General features: G+C 39.7%; 4 protein-coding genes across 5 annotated transcripts; 2 read left to right on the top strand and 2 right to left on the bottom strand.

Annotated features, from left to right (window-relative positions):
• Positions 1-218: 218 nt before the first annotated feature.
• On the bottom strand, positions 219-3,720 carry LOC121751365 (PHD finger protein ALFIN-LIKE 5-like). The gene is made up of 5 exons (XM_042146095.1): positions 3,540-3,720; positions 3,272-3,304; positions 1,750-1,978; positions 958-1,093; positions 219-689 (listed from the first exon to the last, which is right to left on the bottom strand). Exons 1-5 carry the CDS (start codon positions 3,634-3,636, stop codon positions 435-437), a joined length of 750 nt encoding a protein of 249 aa, XP_042002029.1. The 5' UTR covers positions 3,637-3,720; the 3' UTR covers positions 219-434.
• Positions 3,721-12,131: 8,411 nt separating this feature from the next.
• Positions 12,132-15,390, top strand: LOC121751364 (mechanosensitive ion channel protein 10-like). Of its 2 annotated transcripts, XM_042146094.1 has the most exons (7): positions 12,132-12,305; positions 12,395-13,713; positions 13,795-13,918; positions 13,995-14,288; positions 14,364-14,569; positions 14,726-14,816; positions 14,965-15,119. In XM_042146094.1, the coding sequence occupies exons 2-7, from the start codon at positions 12,401-12,403 to the stop codon at positions 14,977-14,979; spliced, it is 2,043 nt and encodes a 680-aa protein (XP_042002028.1). In that variant the 5' UTR covers positions 12,132-12,305; positions 12,395-12,400; the 3' UTR covers positions 14,980-15,119. The 2 variants fall into 2 exon arrangements, with proteins under 2 accessions (XP_042002028.1, XP_042002027.1); XM_042146093.1 differs by lacking the exon at positions 14,726-14,816 and having other exon boundaries at positions 14,965-15,390.
• Positions 15,391-16,446: 1,056 nt separating this feature from the next.
• On the top strand, positions 16,447-16,953 carry LOC121750359. Its single transcript, XM_042144879.1, has one exon. It carries the CDS (start codon positions 16,528-16,530, stop codon positions 16,876-16,878), a length of 351 nt encoding a protein of 116 aa, XP_042000813.1. The 5' UTR covers positions 16,447-16,527; the 3' UTR covers positions 16,879-16,953.
• A 67-nt stretch (positions 16,954-17,020) lies between these two features.
• LOC121750358 (replication protein A 70 kDa DNA-binding subunit A-like) lies at positions 17,021-20,108 on the bottom strand. The gene is made up of 2 exons (XM_042144878.1): positions 19,776-20,108; positions 17,021-18,772 (listed from the first exon to the last, which is right to left on the bottom strand). Exons 1-2 carry the CDS (start codon positions 20,033-20,035, stop codon positions 17,116-17,118), a joined length of 1,917 nt encoding a protein of 638 aa, XP_042000812.1. The 5' UTR covers positions 20,036-20,108; the 3' UTR covers positions 17,021-17,115.
• Between the last annotated feature and the right edge of the window lie 1,789 nt (positions 20,109-21,897).

Below are 21,897 nucleotides of genomic sequence, written 5' to 3'. Positions count from 1 at the left end.
TAGAGAGAGAATTTAGTTGCGCGTAGGGTAACACAGTTGGCTCTGAAGGGACAGAGTTGCAAGAATAGGCAAGGATCGATTACTGTCATGTAGTGGCAAAATCTCTCAACGGTGTCCTGCTAGCAGGACAATGGGTTAACCGTTAACGACCCTCCTCCGGGTCACTGCATATCCTGATTGAACACTCCTCACAATACTGTGAAACCAGAGAGAGAGAATTTGGTGCAAGAAAAGTGAATTGGATAAGTAAATGTTAATTGACAGCGGAGTGCAGATGTTTCAAGCCTTTACAAACCCTCTACACCGACCTATTGCATCTAAATAAACAGTAACTAACTATCATCACAAATACGGCTGACTATTAAATAGAGTGCTCAGACATGTCTTCTTCTTCACATGACTAGATGGTTAGCAGCAGCCACGATTACAACTCCTCAAGGCCGTGCTCTTTTATTAGAGCACGTAGGGCATTTGTATTGCTTGATGTGCTCGGCCCTAGCAGGCGTTATCTTCACGCATTTCCCATGGAACCATCTCTCACATATGTCACAGCAGATCCAGAACTCGTCCTGTGCATAGTTTTCTCCACATGCTCCACACAACGTATCACCATGCTCCTCCTCATCCTCCTCCTCTTCTTCGTCTAATCCCTCACTCTCATCCTTTGATTGGAGCGTGGACATTTTTTCCTGTCATTCACAATTCCAAGCTCCAACGATTACTTCAATCATAAAAATTCCTAGCAATCACCCAAATTGGTTGATTACTAAGGTGAAAGAAGTTTACACAAGCATGGATCGACTGGCTTGCAAGACAAACATTTAATTGCTAACACAAATTAATTAACAAACCACCAATTCATTAACTACTTTGTATACAGGTTAAAGCTAAATACAGAGATTATTATCAAGACATTAATGTGCTTGTCTTCATGAACAACTGAGACAAGGATTTTACCATTTTTAAGTTTGGCTTAGATTTGCTTCCACTGTGAGTTGTGACACCCAATTTATCTTGGAATTGCATCTTTGCAGCCCCAGTCACAACTTCAAAAATTGTAGGAAGATCGTTTATCATATTGAATAGGCGTTTCCTGCATCCATAAACCATGGGGAGAAGCTAAATACAAAAGGCAAAAAAGCTCATAAAATTTCAAGCAAGCCAAACTCTGTTTCCAAATGGCAAAAGTGCTACTCAAGTATCAAGAGTAAGGAAATCTTACATTAAGATTAAAATATGAACTTGTTATATCCCAAAACTGGGTGGATGTTATCTAAACATCACTTCGAACCCCTTGTTCAAAAGAATGGCACCCCACAAGACAATTAACAACATCAAACAGAACTCTTTTATACTGCAATCCCAATGGTACATTAGAAAATAGGTGTAAGTTCAGTAACACAACCAACAGCCAAAAAGTTCCAATTGTAAAGAATGCTTAGGCTAAAATTTATTTAAAAGTTATGCTCATAAGAGGACAGCCAAATGAGTGGAAGAAAGAATACACTAATTCTTCAAATCATCAACACATGGAGTGTCGGAGACAAAACATCCAGTAGGTATTTGAAATGCAGAATAAAGTTGAGAATAACATCAAGTCATATCTTCAGCATCAAAGCGATTTTCCTTCAATAATACCAAACCTCACAAAGATGACAGAAGAAAAGAATTGAAAATAGAAGAAACAAAAGAAAATGATTTTTTTCAAAATGATATTCTAAAGAATTCATAACTTACAAATTAGCCTACCTGTCAGCTTTATCAAAACCAAATCTTGCACCAAAATAGAAAGCAACAGAAAGTAGCCATGCATCACTGTGGACAGCAACTAGAGCCAACCAGTCTTTCTCTTGCATGCCATCTCTGGCAAAGTTTATACCTAAAGCAGGCTCTGGTAGCTCTGGAGGCACCTCCTCAGCAGGGAGATTAACTTCCCACTGCTCGGTAGGAAATCCATAAAGGCATAGATTCTCCTTCTCTACAAAATTTTCAACGTTTGTAAACACAATACACAATTTTGTGGACTAGGTAGTAGGTCGTGGAGCCGATACCAAAGCTAAGCTGTGTCAACAAGCTAAATGATATGCTGATATGACAAAAAAAAGTGCTAACAATAACGAGCATGAGCACAACATTGTACACTACAACCAGTGTTGTCAAAATGTCGTTCGGGTCGCTCGGGTTGCCCGGGTCGAGACCATCACCGCCCCAACATGGGTGGGTTGATCGAGATACAGGGTCGCCGCTGGGTCGCCTGGGTCGCCCTAAACACATGTTATCTCTGATTTTCTCAAATCTCTAACATGTTTTCTGACTCTCTCAATCACGATTCTCTATATATATGCATGCACCACATCAAACTTTTCAAACCGACTTTCTACACTTTAGAATTCGGCCTCGTCACTCCTTAACAAATAAACAATTCAAAGATCTTTTGCTGCCACCCTTCATATATTCCTTTGTTTTGATATTTTCAGACAATGATTTCAATTATTTATTGTGTTATGACTTATGAACTGTTTTGATATTTTGATCATTTCTATTTTCCCCTTTATCTCTATTCACATGATCTGCGTCTACATTTATATTATTTGATATATTATAAACATTAGAGCAATATATTTATTTTATTTAATATTAAAAGGCAAAAAAATTAGCCTAGATTTGTGGGTCTCTCGACCCCGTCGACTCGTCGACCCGCGACCCAAATTTTTACCTCATCGACCCAGTGCGCCCCGCGACCCTAACAACACTGACTACAACTAGAAAGGAAGGGGAAACCAATAAACCGACACTTAAGATTGCATAAAATAATAAGCAAAAATATAAGGATAACTATAGGAAAATGTTTGAGCATCGGATGCTTGGACAACTGAAACAGATACGCATTGCTTCGGTTCACATAAAGCTGAGAGCAGAGAAAAGCAATCCCAAATTTATTATTAAAAAATGAAATATAAACATAAAAACGGCTATAAGCAAGATATTATCCTTTACAGAAAAATTATTTGCAAAAAGACCTAAGCATTGCTCTTTTAAGCAATGATTTCATCACAAATTATCTCATGACAACAACTTTAATACTATCAGATACCAAAATCAATAACATAAAATACTCAACCATGGAACAGCTCATATCTTAACAGACTTGTACTAATATCCATACAAAAGAAAGCGAAATTGTCACCAAACAAGCAAACAAACTACAAAATCACACATAAATTCACTCTACTAAACCACTCTAATCAACCACACAACTCCAATTACTCACCAGGATCGCAGCGTTGAAAAAATTCTTCAACATCTGAAAAAGGAAAAAAACAAGCACAAATTTAGTATGACAAAGAGCGCTACAAACCAAACAAATTGAAAACCCTAAAGCTCGAAAATTAAATCGAAAAGCTGGAGCATTAGAAACTACCCAATTAGACCAGAAACCCTAAATCTCGAAAAAAAACAAATTAAGCAAGAGACAATTCCAATTAAACCAACGAGAAATGACGAAATTGAGAAACAAAATGAAATAAAAAAAACCATACCGGTGGTGAGAGCTTTGATCAAGCCAATACGCCTACCCTTGAAATCTCGGAAGACCTCTTCCACAGTGCGAGGGCTGTTGTGCGCGCCAACCTCCATAGCTTACTCCGTACAATTTTTCACGCACAAACACGCTGCAGTGTGTGTTTTGCAGTAATGGTTTCAAATACTATAAACTTGGGAAGTCGGGAGAGGGAGAACAAAGAAGGGGAATGTTAAGGGTATTACCGGAATTCCTGTGGATTGTTGGGGGCGTTTTGGGGAATCAACATATGGGGTGGAATTGAATAGGAGTTTTTGGGTAATTACACTTTGATCCCTATAAAAAAAATCTGTACAAACGTCATACTAACCCGATAAAATCATAACTTGACTGTCCCCGTTGTTGGACCAGTAGCCCCACCTCCACGCTGGAGCGGGCCCACCGAGCCACTTGGGGAGGCTAGTGAGTCGGTCTCGTTAACAATTGTTGGAAATTGGACTACCACCTGACGAAAACTATTTGCCAAAGAGTAACCAAACTTGGACTATGAATCTACAAACTCAGAATCACACAATATTTTGAAGTCATGGCTAGAAAAGGCTCATGCTTGAGACTTATCTCCTTTTGATATTTTCGTAAATCACGATCAAGGTGCAAAAGAGCCTTCGGCGTCAAACCAAGAGAGGGAGGAGCGCAATGTTTTTAACGACAGTAAAATATGATACAAATATACTACATCCATCCTTAAAATTAGAAACTATTTCCATTTTTGTCAATCTCTTAAAAATAAAAAATTTCTATTTAAAAAGTAGACCCTACAATCTACTAACACTACTTCCATTACTTTATTTTCCTTCCTCTCTCTCATTTTACTCATTTTTTTCGATTTAGGGGCATAGAGCAAATGAAGTCATTAGGTGAAAGCTATGAGGGTAAAATCGTCAAATCGAGTTAGGAAATGTGTATTTTCTACAAACCAAACATTATATACATAGAACCAAGAAATTATGTATGAATTCCACAAACACCTCCTAAGCATATATAATACGGCCCAACATAGACCCAGACCAGTTGTTGGGCCCAATTATATAGAAAATTCTTTTTGGAGCAGTTGTAATTATTTATTGAGTTAAGGTTTTTTATGAAGATACGTTTAAACTTAATTAGACACATCAATCTTATGAAATTGAAGTTTGAAAGGGAGCTATGAATATCAAGTACACGTTTATAATAGAGCCAAATGTATAAAATATTTACCGTCGGCTGTATTCATTTAAATTAGGCACAAATGCAAATAGGCAATAGCCGCCACCAATTCATATATTTATATATACAAAATGTAAATAATTAGATAAATGGGACTTTGTTGACCCTTGGACGTAAGACCATTATTTGTCTTTCACACATTGAATAACATGTGTTAATTACTAATTAGACTACCATTCTTAAGACTAAGCTCTTCCTAATGATAATTAATTGTGATTTAGTCAGTTAGATTAGGTGGGCCTTTTCCTTTTTCGAAAATTTTTAGTTAGGATGAAGTTTAGAAATATAATCTCAATTACTAAGGTTTATGGAAATGATGAATATCATTAATCTAGTACACGACTTGTGCATAATTAGTGTTTTTATAACGAACATACAATTTTATTAGTTTGTTACTAAGATTTTGTAACGACAACACAATTGACAAATTGTGATGGTATGGAGCATGCTTACAAATTCTTATAGATCTACAAATGGATAAGAGATTCCTTGATTTTAAAATATTCTTGAATCACTAGAGATTATGGAGAGATAATTATAAATTTTTGTTTGCGAATAATAGCCAATTTGCATATAGGCGCACATGGGCCTTGCAACTTTTTGTTCTTTTTCATGTTACCTTATCTAATTAGGTTCCTACTAATTTAATGAATTGTTTAATGACAATTGCATATTAGTAATAGTGATGCTCTGCTACTATATTACAAACTACAGTAATTTTTTGTGAACTTAAAACATAGATATAAGAATATTTTGCTAAAATAGATCCTCTCATTTGTACTCCTTTGAATAGTCGTGTAATCAACGTTTCTTTATGTACTTTTTGGAGCATCATACATGCATATAATTAGTTTATTAGTATGTTCGTGTTTATTAAAAAAATTTAGGTATTTAAATATAACATAGGAAAATGCTGTTTTGTACTTTTAAACTAAAATGGTACGCACCTTGAAAATAATAAAATGGCATATTGGCAAGTAAAGTCAGAAGTCAAAAATTTCATGATATTTTGTGTGAAATGAAATGAAAGCACTATTATTGTAGGCGGTGCAGATTATACTATTTGTTACTAGTAGTATTATTTAAAGAAAGAAGTTTATGACGTGTAAATGATTTTTAACTTAAGAAGAAGGGAAATTATTTTTATTTTATAGTATTGCAAGTGGGATATGTCGTTACTATATAGCAACTTGTAGATGTATTGTTCAGCAAAAACAAAATATTTTAGTCCCAGCTAACACATCATCGACGAGAACGACTTGCTTATTTTTTATTTCATTTTTCCAGAGAGAGATTTAAACATAATACATATTGGCACTATAAACCATAAAATTAGTAAGTATAATATCTTAGCCATAAAATTCTATTTATACTGTTGGAGAAGATTGCACCATATCAGGAGGAAGATGTGTAAATTATCTTTTTACCATCTTTAGGAAGATATGCAATATTTGTAATTATGTTAATTAGGCTTACCTTGTAGAACAATCCCTACTCCTATATATTGGTACTCCTTGTACAATGTAATTATCAAGAAAATATATACAGAACCCAATTACCGATCCTTTTAACATGGCCTCAGAGCAGGAACGACCTTGGCTCAGAACAAAATCATCATAGCCATAATATACCCATTCTCGACCCATATAGCCAAATCAACCACAGAAACCAAATCCTACATCAGACACAATGTCAGACAGCGAAGACGACAACAAAAACGATCTGAAAGCACCAACGAGACTGAGGAACAGCAAGAGTATCACCGTTACGTTCAAGCTGAACGGAAAGAATTACCCAATCTGGTCAAGATTGATGAAGGTCAAATTGGGAGGCCGAGGAGCCTACTCTTACATCAAGAAGGAACCACCCGTACCCGGAAGCAAGGGGTACGACGACTGGGAGGAAGACGATCTGGTCGTTTTCTCGTGGATCGTCGATAACATCGAAGACGATATTATCGCCGATTTCGCACATCACCAAACATCAAAGGCGTTGTGGGATAGCCTTGCAGTAACATACGAAAGTAAGGCGGATCCATATCTCATCTACGACCTGGAAGAAAAAGCAATTAACATCAGACAGGGAGATCTTGACCTAGAGACATATTACCGAAGAATCAATGGATTATGGATCAACATCGACCGCTGCCAAAAACAGCCAGTTACTTGCTGCGACAAAGGTGTCGACCAATTCAGAGAATTCTCCAGCAACAAGAGACTAATCAAGTTTCTAACAGGGTTGAATCAGGAGTATGCTTCAATCAGACGAGAAATCCTCAAGGAGGAACCACCCCCATCGGTTGAGACTGCCTACGGATATGTGAAGAGGGAGGCTACTCGAAGAAGCATCAACACATCCCCTTCACTCACCGGAGGAGCCGACGGCAGAAACGCCGATTCGTCATCTGGGGGGGAGGGGATCGGGCACGGTTTGGCTACCCACAGACAACGCGCACCACCACACCGCTCAGCACCACCACCACATCTCCGCGCACCACCACACCCCTCCACAGCCACCCACCGGCCGGATAACAGGCTGGATAAATCCCGACTGATTTGCTCCCACTGTGGAAAACCGAGACACACCAAGGAGGATTGCTTCCTCCTAATTGGATATCCAGAATGGTGGGAGGAGAAACAGAAGGAGAGAGCTCAGGCGAAGCTCGCTATCGGGGTCGACGAACGGGGACAACAGAGACAAATTGGGGCTGGAAACCGAGAGACTACAATAGGGCAGGAGAAACTGCCGGGAGCCCAGGCTTCAACCGGCGGCGGCGGCGGCATACGGGGGGCCGGCAATTTCGCCGAGAAAGAAGAGTGGAGCGGCGCCGCATTTGGAGGTAGAGGGTTTGGCTTTAAGCCAAACCTTAGTATTTCTTTACAATCCTATTTGCACCCCCATAAGAAACAATTATTACAAATGAAACCCCATGCTATTACTTCTCAGCCCCCAGATTATGTAACTTATCAAAAGCGACCCCAACCTTTGATGAAACCTCAAAAAACCCCAAATAATTGCAATTTTGTGTCGAAAAACCCCTTTGCACCTCTAAAAAATGTTTCCGCTGCATTTCACGTTTGTAATTATGTTAGAACAAATGATCAAGGTTGGATTTTTGATTGTGGGGCCACAGATACAATGTCCCCAGACCGAAATGATTTTAGTAGCTATGATGTTGTTACTGATACATATATTAGGACTGCAAACGGGGAACTGATCACTGTTGTTGGGTTGGGAACCATTGATATATCTCCCACTCTCAGATTGTCAAACTGTTTACATGTTCCTACGCTGTCTCAGAGATTGATGTCCATAAGTCATGTGACTAGGGACTTGAATTGTACACTTCTAATGCATCCTACCTTCTGCATATTACAGGATATTCAGACGAAGAAGATTCTTGGGCGTGGCACTGAGAAGCAAGGACTCTACTACGTGGACGAGATAGCTCAACATGGTAGTGCGATGCTGGCTCACGGATCCACGAAACAAGAAATTTGGCTGTGGCACCGAAGACTAGGGCACCCTTCTCCTGGTTATTTTAAACTTCTTTTTCCGAACCTTTCTATTCCTACAGACTTTTCTTGTGAAACATGTGTTTTGGCCAAAAGCCACAGACAATCATTTAAACTTACAAACACTCGTATGAATTCCATTTTTTCCTTGATACATGCTGATGTGTGGGGCCCTGCTCCAATTGTTGGTGGTATTTTTCGTTACTTTGTGATTTTTGTTGATGACTGTACTCGAATGACTTGGATATATTTCTTGAAACATAAGTCTGAAGTCGTAGAAAAATTTATCTTGTTCTTCAAATTGATCCAAACACAGTTTCATACCACCATAAAAACCATTAGGTCAGACAATGGGAGAGAGTTCGTTAATAGTTCTATGACCCAATTTTGTAGAGAAAAAGGAATGATCCACCAAACATCTTGTGCTTATACACCTGAACAAAATGGGGTAGCAGAAAGGAAAAATAGGATAATTCTAGAAATTACCCGGGCTCTCATGATCGAATCCAAAGTACCCAATCATTTCTGGCCAGAAGCCGTAGCCACAGCTGTGTACCTCATGAACCGTTTACCTACAAAAATCCTCAACAAGAGAACTCCACTTGATATGCTATCCAAAATGACCAAAATTCCCCAACACTTGAACCTTTCCCCCAAAGTTTTTGGCTGCACTGTCTATGTTCATATCCCTAAACACGAGAGAACCAAACTATCACCATGTGCAACCAAGTGTGTCTTCGTTGGGTATGGCATGAACCAGAAGGGATACCGATGTTTCGATCCCCATACAAAAATGATCATTACCACCATGAATTGTAATTTCTTAGAAACCGAATTCTTTTACCACACCCACCTTGATAGTCAGGGGGAGAGTGATCCAGGTAGTTCATCGGACTACCTAAGTTGGGTGGTACCACTTCCAAATCCTTTGATTGAGGATCTAACAGAACCAGTTGTCACTACCGCCGAGCAGGTCTCGCCACCAGAGTCATCTCATCCGCCCCCGGATCCTCCTCAAATGATATCCGAGGTAATTCTTGATCCCGATGAAAATACAGTTTTCCCTAACCACCACATGAGTACAGATGTTCCCGAGGAGGATAACACGGTTGATAGTGACACTGGGAGGTACATTCTTCCAAATCGAACTACTAGAGGAGTCCCACCAAAACGGTACTCTCCTGAAAAGATTGGGAAGAAGAGCAGATACGGAGTAGCGAACTTCGTGCAAGGGAATCTGGCCAAGATGGCTAGAGCATTTGAAGCCGCATTGTATGCAGAAGAGGAAATTCCACAATCGGCAGGGGAAGCAATGAAACAGAAGCATTGGAGGGATGCTATGGTCACAGAGATGGGGGCACTGATGAGAAACAATACTTGGGTAAAAGGCAAGCTACCTGAAGGGGTGAAGACTGTTGGGTGTAGATGGGAGTTCACGATAAAGAGAAGGCCAGACGGCACGGTGGAGAGATATAAGGCCCGACTTGTGGCAAAGGGATACACCCAGACCTATGGAATCGACTATGACGAAACGTTTTCACCTGTGGCGAAAATCAACACCGTCAGAGTCTTGTTCTCAATTGCAGCCAACAAGGATTGGCCACTTCACCAATTTGATGTAACCAATGCCTTCCTACATGGGGAGTTACCAAAGCCAGTTTTCATGGAACCTCCACCTGGATTTGCTGATGAGTTCCAAACGGGAGAGGTATGTCAACTGAAGAAGACGTTGTACGGGCTGAAACAATCTCCAAGGGCGTGGTTTGGACGGTTCACGGAGGTGATGAAAAAGTATGGGTACAAACAGAGCAATTCAGACCACACACTATTTATTAAGAAAAGAGAAGGCAAGATCACGTGTCTGATTATTTATGTGGATGACATGATTATCACCGGAGATGATACTGAAGAAATGACGGAGCTCAGAAAAAACTTGTTTAGTGAGTTTGAGATGAAGGATCTAGGACCACTAAAATACTTCTTGGGGATAGAAGTGTTGAGATCCAAGAAAGGGATATTCATCAATCAGAGGAAGTACATACTCGACCTTTTAGCTGAAATCGGGATGCTTGACTGTAAACCTGCAGAGACTCCGATGGTTCAGAACCACGGACTACAAATGAAGGTAGATGCAAAGCTTACTGACAGGGGAAGATATCAAAGGTTAGTCGGGAAGTTGATTTACTTATCCCACACTAGGCCAGATATTGCCTACGCAGTGGGAGTAGTAAGTCAGTTTATGCATGCACCACAGGAAGAGCATTGGGAGGCGGCTGTAAGGATTGTTAGGTACTTAAAGGGGACAGTTGAACATGGACTTCTGTTCGAGAAGCATGGACACTTGGAGATAAATGGGTTTACTGATGCGGATTGGGCTGGAAACCCAAATGATAGGAGATCAACCGCGGGGTACTTTACCTTCGTCGGAGGAAATCTTGTGACATGGAGGAGCAAGAAGCAGAAGGTGGTAGCACTATCTAGCGCGGAAGCAGAATTTCGCGGAATAAAGAGTGGGTTGACAGAATTACTATGGCTAAGGAGACTTATGAGGGAGTTGGGTCTTTACTCGTCTCAAACGTGCAAGTTATTTTGTGACAACAAGGCGGCCATTAGCATATCTGAAAACCCAGTCCAGCATGATCGAACAAAACATGTGGAAGTAGACCGGCACTTCATCAAGGAGAATATCGAGGCAAGAATAGTTGAGATGCCATTTGTCAAGTCCGAGGATCAACTAGCTGACATTTTAACCAAGTCGGTGAATTCAAAGCAATTTCGAGAAGTATTGTGCAAGTTGAGTATCGGGAATCCCGTTACTTAACTTGAGGGGGAGTGTTGGAGAAGATTGCACCATATCAGGAGGAAGATGTGTAAATTATCTTTTTACCATCTTTAGGAAGATATGCAATATTTGTAATTATGTTAATTAGGCTTACCTTGTAGAACAATCCCTATTCCTATATATTGGTACTCCTTGTACAATGTAATTATCAAGAAAATATATACAGAACCCAATTACCGATCCTTTTAACATATACAAATATTGTGCGAAAATTCATATTAAATGATTGTGGGCTCTAAATTTTTTCTCCTAAGGATGACCATATATACTCCATTAGTCTGTTTGCATTCCTTTGAAACTTCTCCTCTAAAGTGAGTTATTTCTCTTTTAGTAAAAACAAAACATATTTTTTTATTTTATTATCTTACTCATACATAATTTATTCTCTTCATTTCTCTACTCTATTCTCTCTTCATTTAGGTTTTTAAAGAGTAATTACTTTTTACTCCTCTCCATTTCATTCAAGAATGACCACATACTTGAATAATACAAAATTTTAGATAAATAGAAAAATATGTATACATTAGAACAAATAGAAAAATTCATTGAATATTGTAGTAAAAAATTAACTTTTTATTAAATACTATGAAATACGATATTATTGTTGGAAAGACTTAAAAAGGAAGGTTATATTTAATGAGACAGATGAACTAGAAACCTTATTGTTTACCATATGCATGGCTATACCACGTTTTATTTCAAAAATGACAATTTGATTAGTAATTGTTCTTTTCTACAATATAGTGACTTTCTTAGATACGTGTAATATATCTAGGATTGAGAAAAAAAAAAAGAAATAGCATAAACTAAACACAATTAAGTAAAGCACTTTGTAGGTAATAAATTCCTAAACTGAAGATAGTTGATGAATTGGTCAACGTCAAATGCATACATCTAAAATCATATATGCAGATGAAAACAATCGTATTTTGTCTCGATGACTTTTCTAATATTCTAAAAAAGTAGAATAAATAACCAAAATCCAATCAAAGTCAGTAACTCATCAAACACACACAGAAAACTTTTCTTGTCCCTTTATTGAATATGAAGAAATGTCAATAATTTTGTGCTCAACACTCATCAAGCCAATGAACAGCTATGTCTCCAGCTGTTGCATCTCACAATAAGTGGGATTCTGCAATCAAATTGGCGGCTGTAACCGGTGAGTTCGTTAGATAAATTAAATAAAATCCAATTTCTTAGAATAGATAGTTTTGAAATTTGATCAAGATTCAATTTTTATTCTCTTAGCTTGTAATGGAAAGTGAGATATCATTGGGTGGAAAGGGCGGAAATTTGGATGTCGTTTTGGAGATTCACTCTCCCAAACCAGACGACGAAAATTCCAAAGACAATGGCGATTCCGAATCCGATATTCAGATGAAAATGAACTTATTCAACACCGCCGCCGCAGCTCCGGCTCCGGCTCCGGCTCCAGCTCCATCTCCAGACTCCAAGCCGCCGATTGCGCCGGACATGCGCCGGAGACCGATCACTCAATCGGCTTACTCGAAGCCGAAATCACGAATCGCCGAGCCGCCGTTCCCGAGCAGCTTGAAGCCTTCTCCTTCGCCAAAACCAACTCCAAAAACGTCCGCGCCAATCACGCCGCGGACGCCCCTTATGGCCTCGATGGACGATGATGATGATGATGATGACATTGACAACAACGATGATGACGACGTGTACAACACGGACGTCCTCAAGCCCCAGGCCGCAAGGCGGGGCAGGAAGTGGAAGGCCGTGCTCATTCTAGAATGGATTGCATTCGTGAGCATCACAGCTCTGCTGATCCTGAGCAAGACGATAAGGATTCTCGACGAGGAGGTGGAGATATGGAGCCTGCAGCTCTGGAAATGGTGCGTGCTGGTGCTGGTGATATTCTGCGGCCACCTCTTCACCGAGTGGGCGACCAACCTCCTCGTCTTCCTCATCGAGCGGAACTTCCTGCTCAAGAAGAAGGTGCTCTACTTCCTCTTCGCCCTCAAGAAGAGCGTGCGCATTGTCGTCTGGCTTGCCCTCATCCTCGTGGCGTGGGTGCTCCTCATCAACCGGGGGGCCAGGCGGACGAGGAGGGAATCCGACATCCTGAACAAGATCACCAGAGGGATCGTGTCCACTCTGGTGGGCGCGGTCATGTGGATGGTTAAGACAACGTTGGTTAAGATAGTCGCTTCCAATTTTCATGTCAAGACCTATTTCGATAGGATTCAGGAGTCCATTTTCCACCAATACATACTTCAGGCTCTATCGGGGAGTCCTGTCTGGGATAGTGCGAGTGAGAGTTACAGGAGCAGCGGGCGGTTGAGTTTTAAGAAGGGAGTGGAGCAGAAAGGGGAGCAAGTGATTAATGTGGATAAGCTGTATAAGATTAAGAGGGAGAAGGTTTCTGCTTGGACTATGGGCGGGCTGATGAATGTGATCAGGAACTCGGACTTGCTTACCATGTCCGACATTCTTGATGAGAGTGTCGAGCAGGGGGGAGGAGGTACGGTGATGATCACGACCGAGGTTGAGGCCAGGGCGGCTGCGAATGCCATATTCAAGAGAGTGGCCAAGCAAGGACACAAGTGAGATTGTCATTAATGTTTCCATTTCTAGTTTAATTTTCGACTTGAACCATTGATGTTTATCTTTTGCTTATGGATTAGATTCATTGAAGAAGACGACATCCTTCGTTACATGCCTAAGGAGGAAGTTGATAACGTTTTCCCACTGTTCGAAGGGGCTGCAGAGTCGAGAAGGATCAAGAAATCGGCCTTTCGAAATTGGGTGGTGAGATCCCTGAATCAATTCAACTAGTAAGGCTATGTTCGGGATATTTAGGAATCCAAACTTATGTCTTACACAGGTGAAGGCTCATAATGAGAGAAAATGCCTAGCCGTGTCTCTGAAAGACGCGAAAACAGCAATAGAGGAGCTAAACAAGATCGCTTCATGCATTGTGCTGGTTGTGATTGTTATAGTCTGGATACTTCTGATGGAGATTGCCACCACCTCCATTCTAGTCTTCATGTCGTCTCAGATGTTGCTCGTAGTGTTCATGTTTGGGAACACAGCCAAAACATTGTTCGAAGCCATGATCTTCGTGTTTGTGGTGCACCCCTTTGATGTTGGTGATCGCTGTGTCATTGATGGCGTGCAGGTACACACCCCTTTTCTGCTCCCATAAAAATCTCTTCATCTGTCTCCATTGTTTAAATCATCAAGATTTCTGCAGATGGTTGTGGATGAAATGAATATCTTGACAACAATATTTCTCAAAGGCAACAATGAAAAGCTGTACTATCCTAATGCAATCTTGGCTACCAAAGCAATCAGCAACTATAACCGGAGCCCGGAGATGATGGGTGATGCAGTCGAGTTTGCTGTCGATTTCTCCACTTCGGTTGAGAGCTTAGCATCCTTGAGGGCTAAAATTAAAGGGTATGTATGATGCTTCTCAATATGTTACATAATTAATTGTAGAATTGAAACATAGGGAGGGTGTGGTATATAGTATTAAACATAGAAATGCAAGAATTACCTAAAACATATAGTACTACTAAAAAACACTTAGGAAGTACTATCTACATTTTGTAGGAAGCCTAGCAAGAAGCTTGATGTCCTGGAAACTGATAGCCATGGCAGATTCACTAATGCTGTAACTTATGGACCCAATTCTTCTGCTAAGGTCTGTCTCGTGACATCAAACGCTACACGTTTGCGACTGTCACACGACTAAATTGTTTTGTATTGAATCTTATGAGTAAAAAATCTTGGTTCATTTTATTGTGATGATATGAATGGTGCTTAGTAGAGTGATGGTTTTTGATGATCAGATATTTGGAGAGTAAGCCTCAACAGTGGAGCCCACATCACAGTATGCAAGTGAAAGAGATTGTGGATGTGAACAAGATGATAATTGCTCTGTATGTAACTCATACAATAAATTTCCAGAATGTTGGAGAGGCGGGCAACCGGAGATCGGATCTTGTTGTCGAGCTTAAGAAGATTCTGGAGGAGCTCGGCATCAAATACCGTCTTCTGCCTCAGGAAGTGCAGATTAGCTATGTTGAATCAGGTATTACTGCAAGGTGATCCATTTTTTGTAAGAGAGTTAGAGATAGAGAGAAGATGAGTTAGGTTTATTGTTGTGTGTAAATGCCTCAACCACATGTACTATCAAGTTCATGATATTGTTTCTGAATTCTCAAGTTCAAATGCATTCATGGCTCATTCTCTTGAAGGGTCAAGTGCTTGAAGAAGCCACTCCTATGTTTGTTGAGGGAAAACTCCAATTTGGGATTCACTGCTTATAAAATATCAAAATTCGATATACTTACATAAAACATATTATTTAGTCAAGATATCAGTAAAACCCACCTCAAGAAAATATACTATCTTAGAACTTAATCCACATGTTTCTACGGCAAAACTAATGACAAAAAGGCTACTTACTAAAATTATAGGGTAATATTGATTGAATTTTCCACCCTCGTAAATGATTAATACAAACTCTTAACAAAATAATTGTTATGGTGTGGGGACTGCCAATAAGTTTTAGCTAGCAAAGTTGAGAAACCATATATTTTGGTCATTCTAATTAAATTTAATTGTAGTTCATTAAAATTTATTAATACTCCCTACATCCCACTTTAGGAGTCCCATTTGAATCGGATACGAGTTTTACAAAATGTAAAGGAGAGTTGATGGGAAAAAGATAAAATGGATTGTGGTCCGATTTTTATATACTCTTTCCGTCCCAATCTAAGTGACATATTTTCCTTTTGAGAATCTTCCACTCTAAATGACACATTTCTAAATAAAAAACATCTCTCACTCTACTTTTTTCCTCTCTTACTTTATTATCTCCACTTAACTCATAAAACAACAATACATAAAATTTCGTACCGAATTAGAAATGTTCCACCTAGAGTAGGACGGAGGGAGTATTAGTTTTATGATGAAATGCGAATGGGAGATTAGTCGAATGTGGGGCCTATTATCATTCGTGAAATATTTTAACTGAGACTCCTAAAGTTGGACAGACTACTAAAATGGTATACCGGAGGGAGTATTTAATTTGTGCACATATATTATGGAGTATCGCCAAACGTACCGGAGCTGGAGCGTGTCTCCAAACTCCGAAGGAAATAGGGTTCCGGCGAATATGCTCAAGTTGGATTCGAAAAAACACTAATAACCAAAAAAAGAAATGAAGAAAATAGTGATTGGATAAGCTTATCTACCACATGAAAGTCGAGAAGGTGCCACGTCGGACCATGTAAGATACCGTCGATTCTCCACCTCTGCTTGGATCCTTTGTCCCTCTCCCGCAAATCTCTCTTCCTCTATCAAAACACTCTCACATCCCACCTTCACACAAACACATTCAACAACAAATGGCCTCAACTTCAGCTCTATCAATGGCGCTGCCGTTGCCCCGTGCCGGCCACACCAACGCCTTCCTCAAGGGCACCGCGCTCCGGCCATCCAAGCCAGCCGCCCTCGTGTCCAACCCCGCCTCAACACTCCAAGTCAAAGCTTCCTTGCAGGAGAAGGCCGCGGCTGGATTGACCGCCGCCGCATTGACCGCCTCCATGGTTGTCCCCGACGTCGCCGAGGCAGCCAGCAGCGCCTCGCCCTCTCTCAACAACTTCCTGCTCAGCATCGCCGCCGGTGGCGTCGTGCTCAGCGCCATTTTGGGAGCTGTGATAGGCGTCTCCAACTTCGACCCTGTCAAGCGGGGCTGAGAACCCTTTTTCTCTCTGTTTCTATTGCAGATGTATCACTGTATTACTTAATAGACTAAAACTGTTCCTCTTCAACTTCAATTCTTACACAAACCTGTCTATTTATATCAATCAAATTCCAAAGTCTTCGACTGCTCTACACTGATAATCAAAGAAGCATATTAATATGACTAATTGAACTGAGAATTAAAAATTTTGCTATAAAAATTATTGCAATAGAAAAGGATGCATGCCATTTTAATATGTAGCCATATGGCTCTTTGTGATGCTATCAAACAGAAATCTACTCTCTTCAGAGTAGTTCAACTTGTCTGCCTTGACAACAGTGATCTTCAGCTTCTGTTCGTCGCCATAAATCTCCTCTTTTATTTTGAGCTTAAAGAAAAACTCCCTGAAGAGGCAGTTTTGAATGACTTCAAGAAATTTGAGGTCATCTTGCATTTCGTTTTTCCACACGTACAACTCCTTGGCCGAGCACCCCAAGATCTCTTCACCGGCTTCCTGGAAAGCGGTCACCCATGTCATGCCGCTGTAGTCCTGAATCTGAACCTGAAGAAGGTATCTGTAATCACACTCTTCGAATTCTTGATTGCACCTGTCGCATAGCCACGCTGAGTTCCCAGACTTCGTCACTTTCTTGTTGCACTGCCTGTCACCGATCATCAAAGGGCAGGCTGTGTAACAGAATGAGTCTGTTTTGATAAAGGACACAGTTGCCTTAACTGCAATCCAGTCTGGTTTGTCTGATCTTCCCAGCCCTTCATCTTTTATCTGTGTCAAGCACTTGCGTGTCTCGTTCTTCATTCCACCAAGTATAGCGTCTTTGGTTATGGAATGAGAAGCAGTGTCTTTTCCCCCTCGATCAAACCAGTTTCTCAAGCTGTCAGCCTCTGCAGAGTCGGGATTTATGAATAGCTGTGTGGCAGATATGGTACCGATGGACTTCCCACTAAAATCGTTAACTTTTCCAGCTTTGACAGCCAAAATGGGGAAAATTCCGGCTTCTACCATATCATGCAGCTGTTGTCCTTCCCTGTTGCAGAAATCTCCCCATAATGTCAATTCAACAGTTAACCCTGATTGATCCTTCAAGTTCAGAATTCGCCTCTGCGTTTCCATTCCATTCTTCCGCATGATGGGAACCGAAGGGTTCACTGTTACAACAACACCGATAATATCCAGTATGGAATTGCTTTCAGCATTTGCAATTTCACTGATAGGCCTAAATGAGAACTGCTGCCTGGGTATGGATGTATCTTCATCTGGACAAAGATCTACTGATGATGTTGTCTCCAGAAATATCTCCCACTCATTCTTTAGATGGTTAAAATTCTTCTGGGCAGGTTTCAAGCTGCCTTTGGATATCACATAGACTTTACCAACTTCGATAGTATCATAAAAACGGTCCACCACAGCATTGAAGCATGTCACCCTAATTTCCCCTCCATCTGAATCAAGAAGATCAAAGGAGAATACTTTTCCATCTCCTCTTGCATTGTTGTAACGACGGAGATCTCCTTTTGCTGTCACCCGTGCCTTGATAGCCCATCTACCTTGATAGGGATTCAAGGCAGCAATAGGTATAATGCGTGCAGGTGCCTCATTTCTCATGATTGCTCCATGATTCTTATAATTTGGAGGTGGCTGGTATGAAGGCTGAACAGTAGGACGGAAACTCTGCATGCTACCACCTAGGTTTATGGAGCTTGAAGTTTTAACATTATTGTAGCTTATTCGTGACAAATTCTGAGCACCGGCAACATTATTGTTTATTGATGGTCGGGGTCCAGATGATAATGGCTTTTCAGGCAGTGAATCAATTTCCAACACCCTTGGGTTACCAATTACATCGCAATCCAGAATGATGGTTTCCATGTTTAGGATCACAATAATTCTGCAAGAACAATGCATATTTATGAGTTTCCAATCTACAAAACATAGAAAGACATTTCAAGCAATCAGCTTAGTAGTCTTGGTTTGCATCTTAGGAACTCCAAGTCTTTGTTCCACCTGACTCAAAAATATCCTAAAATGTCTAAGTCAAGTTTGGTGTTGTTCAAACTAGAAAAAAAATACGAGACATACTTATGCCAAAAGTACCCTGCTTAATATTAGTCTGACTTGCAGAGGAACTGTCATCAGCATTGTGAAACCACTGAAGTAACTCCTACCCATTCAGGTTTTTCAAACTACCGGAGGATGAAGAATCAGGTTCCGATGAAAAATGATATAGTGTGTCATCTGATGTCTATTACCATTATTTTGGGACATATAAAATGCATGACACTTTCAGTCTAGTGACTGTGTGTTCAACCAAAAAATGTTCAAATCTACCGTTTTCAGTAAAATCATTGGATGATTTTAACTTATTTCCTACTGAAATTTTGCAAGTTCCTCTTAAACATTCATAGTCAATGTTCTATCAGCCGATGAAGTTCCATAATCCCACTGTGTCAAGGTGAATCGTACAGAATTAACTAGAAGCAACTGTATCGCCATTTTACATAGTCCTGTCTCCATTTTACTCCGGCAGCTTTAACATTGTTCGCATTCAAAGTATAAATGAACAGAGAATTATTGACATACAGTTACTTCTCCTCATGGAATGAAAACCTATGCAATCAACTAGCGGCATCAAACACTGTAATATCTCTCTGTAAACACAATCGGATAATAACTCATACATTCTATAGTTTAAGCAATTTTCGAGGCAGTTAGTGAGAGCTCAAAATGTATATACCTGTTCTACAATACAAACAGGCAAGGCAAATAAATCATAAACTGACACACATACAGGCACTAGCAGAGATACAGAGATGGAATTTAAAATCAATTTACACAGAGTTTCGCTACCTACTTAGACAATTAGCAGGAGAGTAGTAGGGCGAAGAATTTACTTGCGCTTCTGGACAGTGCTGCCGATGTACTCGATGAGCTGGATGACGGATCCCCTGCGGACTCGGCCGGTTTTGACTCGGTCGTTGAGCTGTGTGGCGAGCATAGCGTGCTGAGTAGCCACAGCGTCAGAGAGGAGAAAGCGATAGCGCTCCTGCGAGGAGCCGATGAGCTTGATGTCTAACACCTGCACCAGCGGCTTGGCGTTGACGTCTCCGCCGTCTATCGCCGCAATAGCGTTGGCCGTCAAATTCACCGGCATTGATTTCAATTTTTTGGTAAATTTAATTGGGGATGTAACCGAAATGGGGAGAGGGGGAAGAGTAAATTTGAAGGAGAAAAGGGGGTCTGATTATTTATATATGAGGATTAGCGGGGAGAACAACCGACCTATCGCGTGCCCGTTAATTTTATTTTTAATCATATTTATATACCCCGACTAGTTTAACTAAGTCCTCACCACATTTTAGATTACTTACTCTATTTTCCATTTATAGTCCCAGTTTCATTTAACATGAATTTTTAAAAAAATTAGTGAAATATATATTCCACTATTATATGAGTATTAATTTTATACTATAATAATGTGAGTGTAATATATAGCACAGTATTGAGACCAATTGCCTAAAACAAAAAAAAACTAAATAAAATTTTAAATTAAGAACATTCTAAAATAGTAAAAAATGACATATTATTTCGTGAACGAATGGAGTAATAGCCAAGAACATAACTACTCTCAAGTCTCAATTATTGTTCCTAACCAAACGGACCATGGGCCATGATCCAAGAGTAGATGGCCTCAGCCCATTACATGCAGTCTACTAATCTATAGAAGACAATATCGATTGTGTGGGTGTGGGTTTGGGTGTGGGTGTTGAAGTGGTCAAGTGGTGCATCTGTCTAAGTTTAAAATGAGTATTGGTTTGCTATTATTACTTTGGTACACTAATAGAACATACTTTAAGAAATGGAAAATGTAAAAAAGTGTCATGTTTTGTATTGATCTTATCTATCATAGTATTTAGGATTCATTTCATAATGGGGAATTAGCATGTTAACATGACTTATCCTTAAGAGGTGAGGAAAAAAATTGAAAATCGAAAATCGAATATCTGAATCAAACCAAATTGAAAATTTGAAATTCGGTTCGGTTAGTTTGATTTTTAAAATAAAAAATATTTGGTTTTTCGATTTGCTTCCGTTCGGGCGGAAAAAAAATAAAAAAAAAACGAATTATATTTTGAATATAATATATATGTTTTTTTCAATTTTTTGGTTTTTCAATCTTTTTAAATTAATTTCAATTTTTTCGGTTTAGTTCGGTTTTCAGTTTTTCGGGTTTGGTTCGGTTTAGGTAAAAAACCGAACCGAAACCTGAATGCTCACCCCTATTTATCCTATGTGGGTTTGCATGTCGGTGATCTTGCAAGTATAAATCATAGATTAAGATCGTTCGACGCCGATGCACGGTTGATTCCTCCGCGCAGTGACACGCTGTGTCTGAGCATTCATGACCGCGTTGAAAAGATTCATGGTTTAGCATTGATTACGCCCCAAGTGTCCTCCATTGGCGATTTTTTATGGAGATGATGAAGAGAGACACTCAACCATTCAGTGTGTGTTTGATCGAGAAGGAGATACCTCGCAAAATCTTTCACTTTCAACTCTCTTCGTTGCTTCATGGTTTCCACATTGAGAACAAGATCGATTTTAACCGTGGGGGAATTGATACGAGTATATCTACAATAATATCTCCATATTTCTATTATTTAGTCTATAATTGATTTATCATATTTTTCTCATATATGTTTACATAGGGATGTAATCAAATGCAAACTCTAAATATTGTACAAACTCCAAACTATGATATGGACATTCAGAAAATGTCAACAATAAAATAATAGCAACAAAAAATGTCAACACAGTGTCAACGTTCGATGTTGTGTTGGCATTTTCTGTTGCTATTATTTTATCATCCGTTGACATTTTCTGACGGTCCAGATCATAGTTTGAAGTTTGTATATTTAAAATTTACATTTTATCACTACCCTGTTTACAAATTTGTTTTCTTGTTCGTTAAGTTAGGGTACTAGTATTATAAATAGGAGGCATTGTTATAATTTA

The sequence above is a fragment of the Salvia splendens genome, chromosome 10, assembly GCF_004379255.2.
Source record: "Salvia splendens isolate huo1 chromosome 10, SspV2, whole genome shotgun sequence".
NCBI classification, from domain to species: domain Eukaryota; kingdom Viridiplantae; phylum Streptophyta; class Magnoliopsida; order Lamiales; family Lamiaceae; genus Salvia; species Salvia splendens.
This window is presented reverse-complemented; position numbering and strand designations above follow the sequence as displayed.

What these genes read in the sequence shown, in the direction of transcription:
- LOC121751365 (XM_042146095.1), bottom strand. Translation starts at nt 3,636, where the DNA reads ATGGAGGTTGGCGCGCACAACAGCCCTCGCACTGTGGAAGAGGTCTTC. An exon ending in GGTTTTGATAAAGCTGACAG is followed by an intron (nt 1,094 to 1,749) that starts GTAGGCTAATTT and finishes TTATGGATGCAG; the next exon opens with GAAACGCCTATTCAATATGA. An exon ending in CTAAGCCAAACTTAAAAATG is followed by an intron (nt 690 to 957) that starts GTAAAATCCTTG and finishes TGTGAATGACAG; the next exon opens with GAAAAAATGTCCACGCTCCA.
- LOC121751364 (XM_042146093.1), top strand. Translation starts at nt 12,401, where the DNA reads ATGGAAAGTGAGATATCATTGGGTGGAAAGGGCGGAAATTTGGATGTC. An exon ending in GTGGCCAAGCAAGGACACAA is followed by an intron (nt 13,714 to 13,794) that starts GTGAGATTGTCA and finishes CTTATGGATTAG; the next exon opens with ATTCATTGAAGAAGACGACA. An exon ending in TTGAGGGCTAAAATTAAAGG is followed by an intron (nt 14,570 to 14,964) that starts GTATGTATGATG and finishes TTTGATGATCAG; the next exon opens with ATATTTGGAGAGTAAGCCTC.
- LOC121750359 (XM_042144879.1), top strand. Translation starts at nt 16,528, where the DNA reads ATGGCCTCAACTTCAGCTCTATCAATGGCGCTGCCGTTGCCCCGTGCC.
- LOC121750358 (XM_042144878.1), bottom strand. Translation starts at nt 20,035, where the DNA reads ATGCCGGTGAATTTGACGGCCAACGCTATTGCGGCGATAGACGGCGGA. An exon ending in AGCACTGTCCAGAAGCGCAA is followed by an intron (nt 18,773 to 19,775) that starts GTAAATTCTTCG and finishes TTGTTCTTGCAG; the next exon opens with AATTATTGTGATCCTAAACA.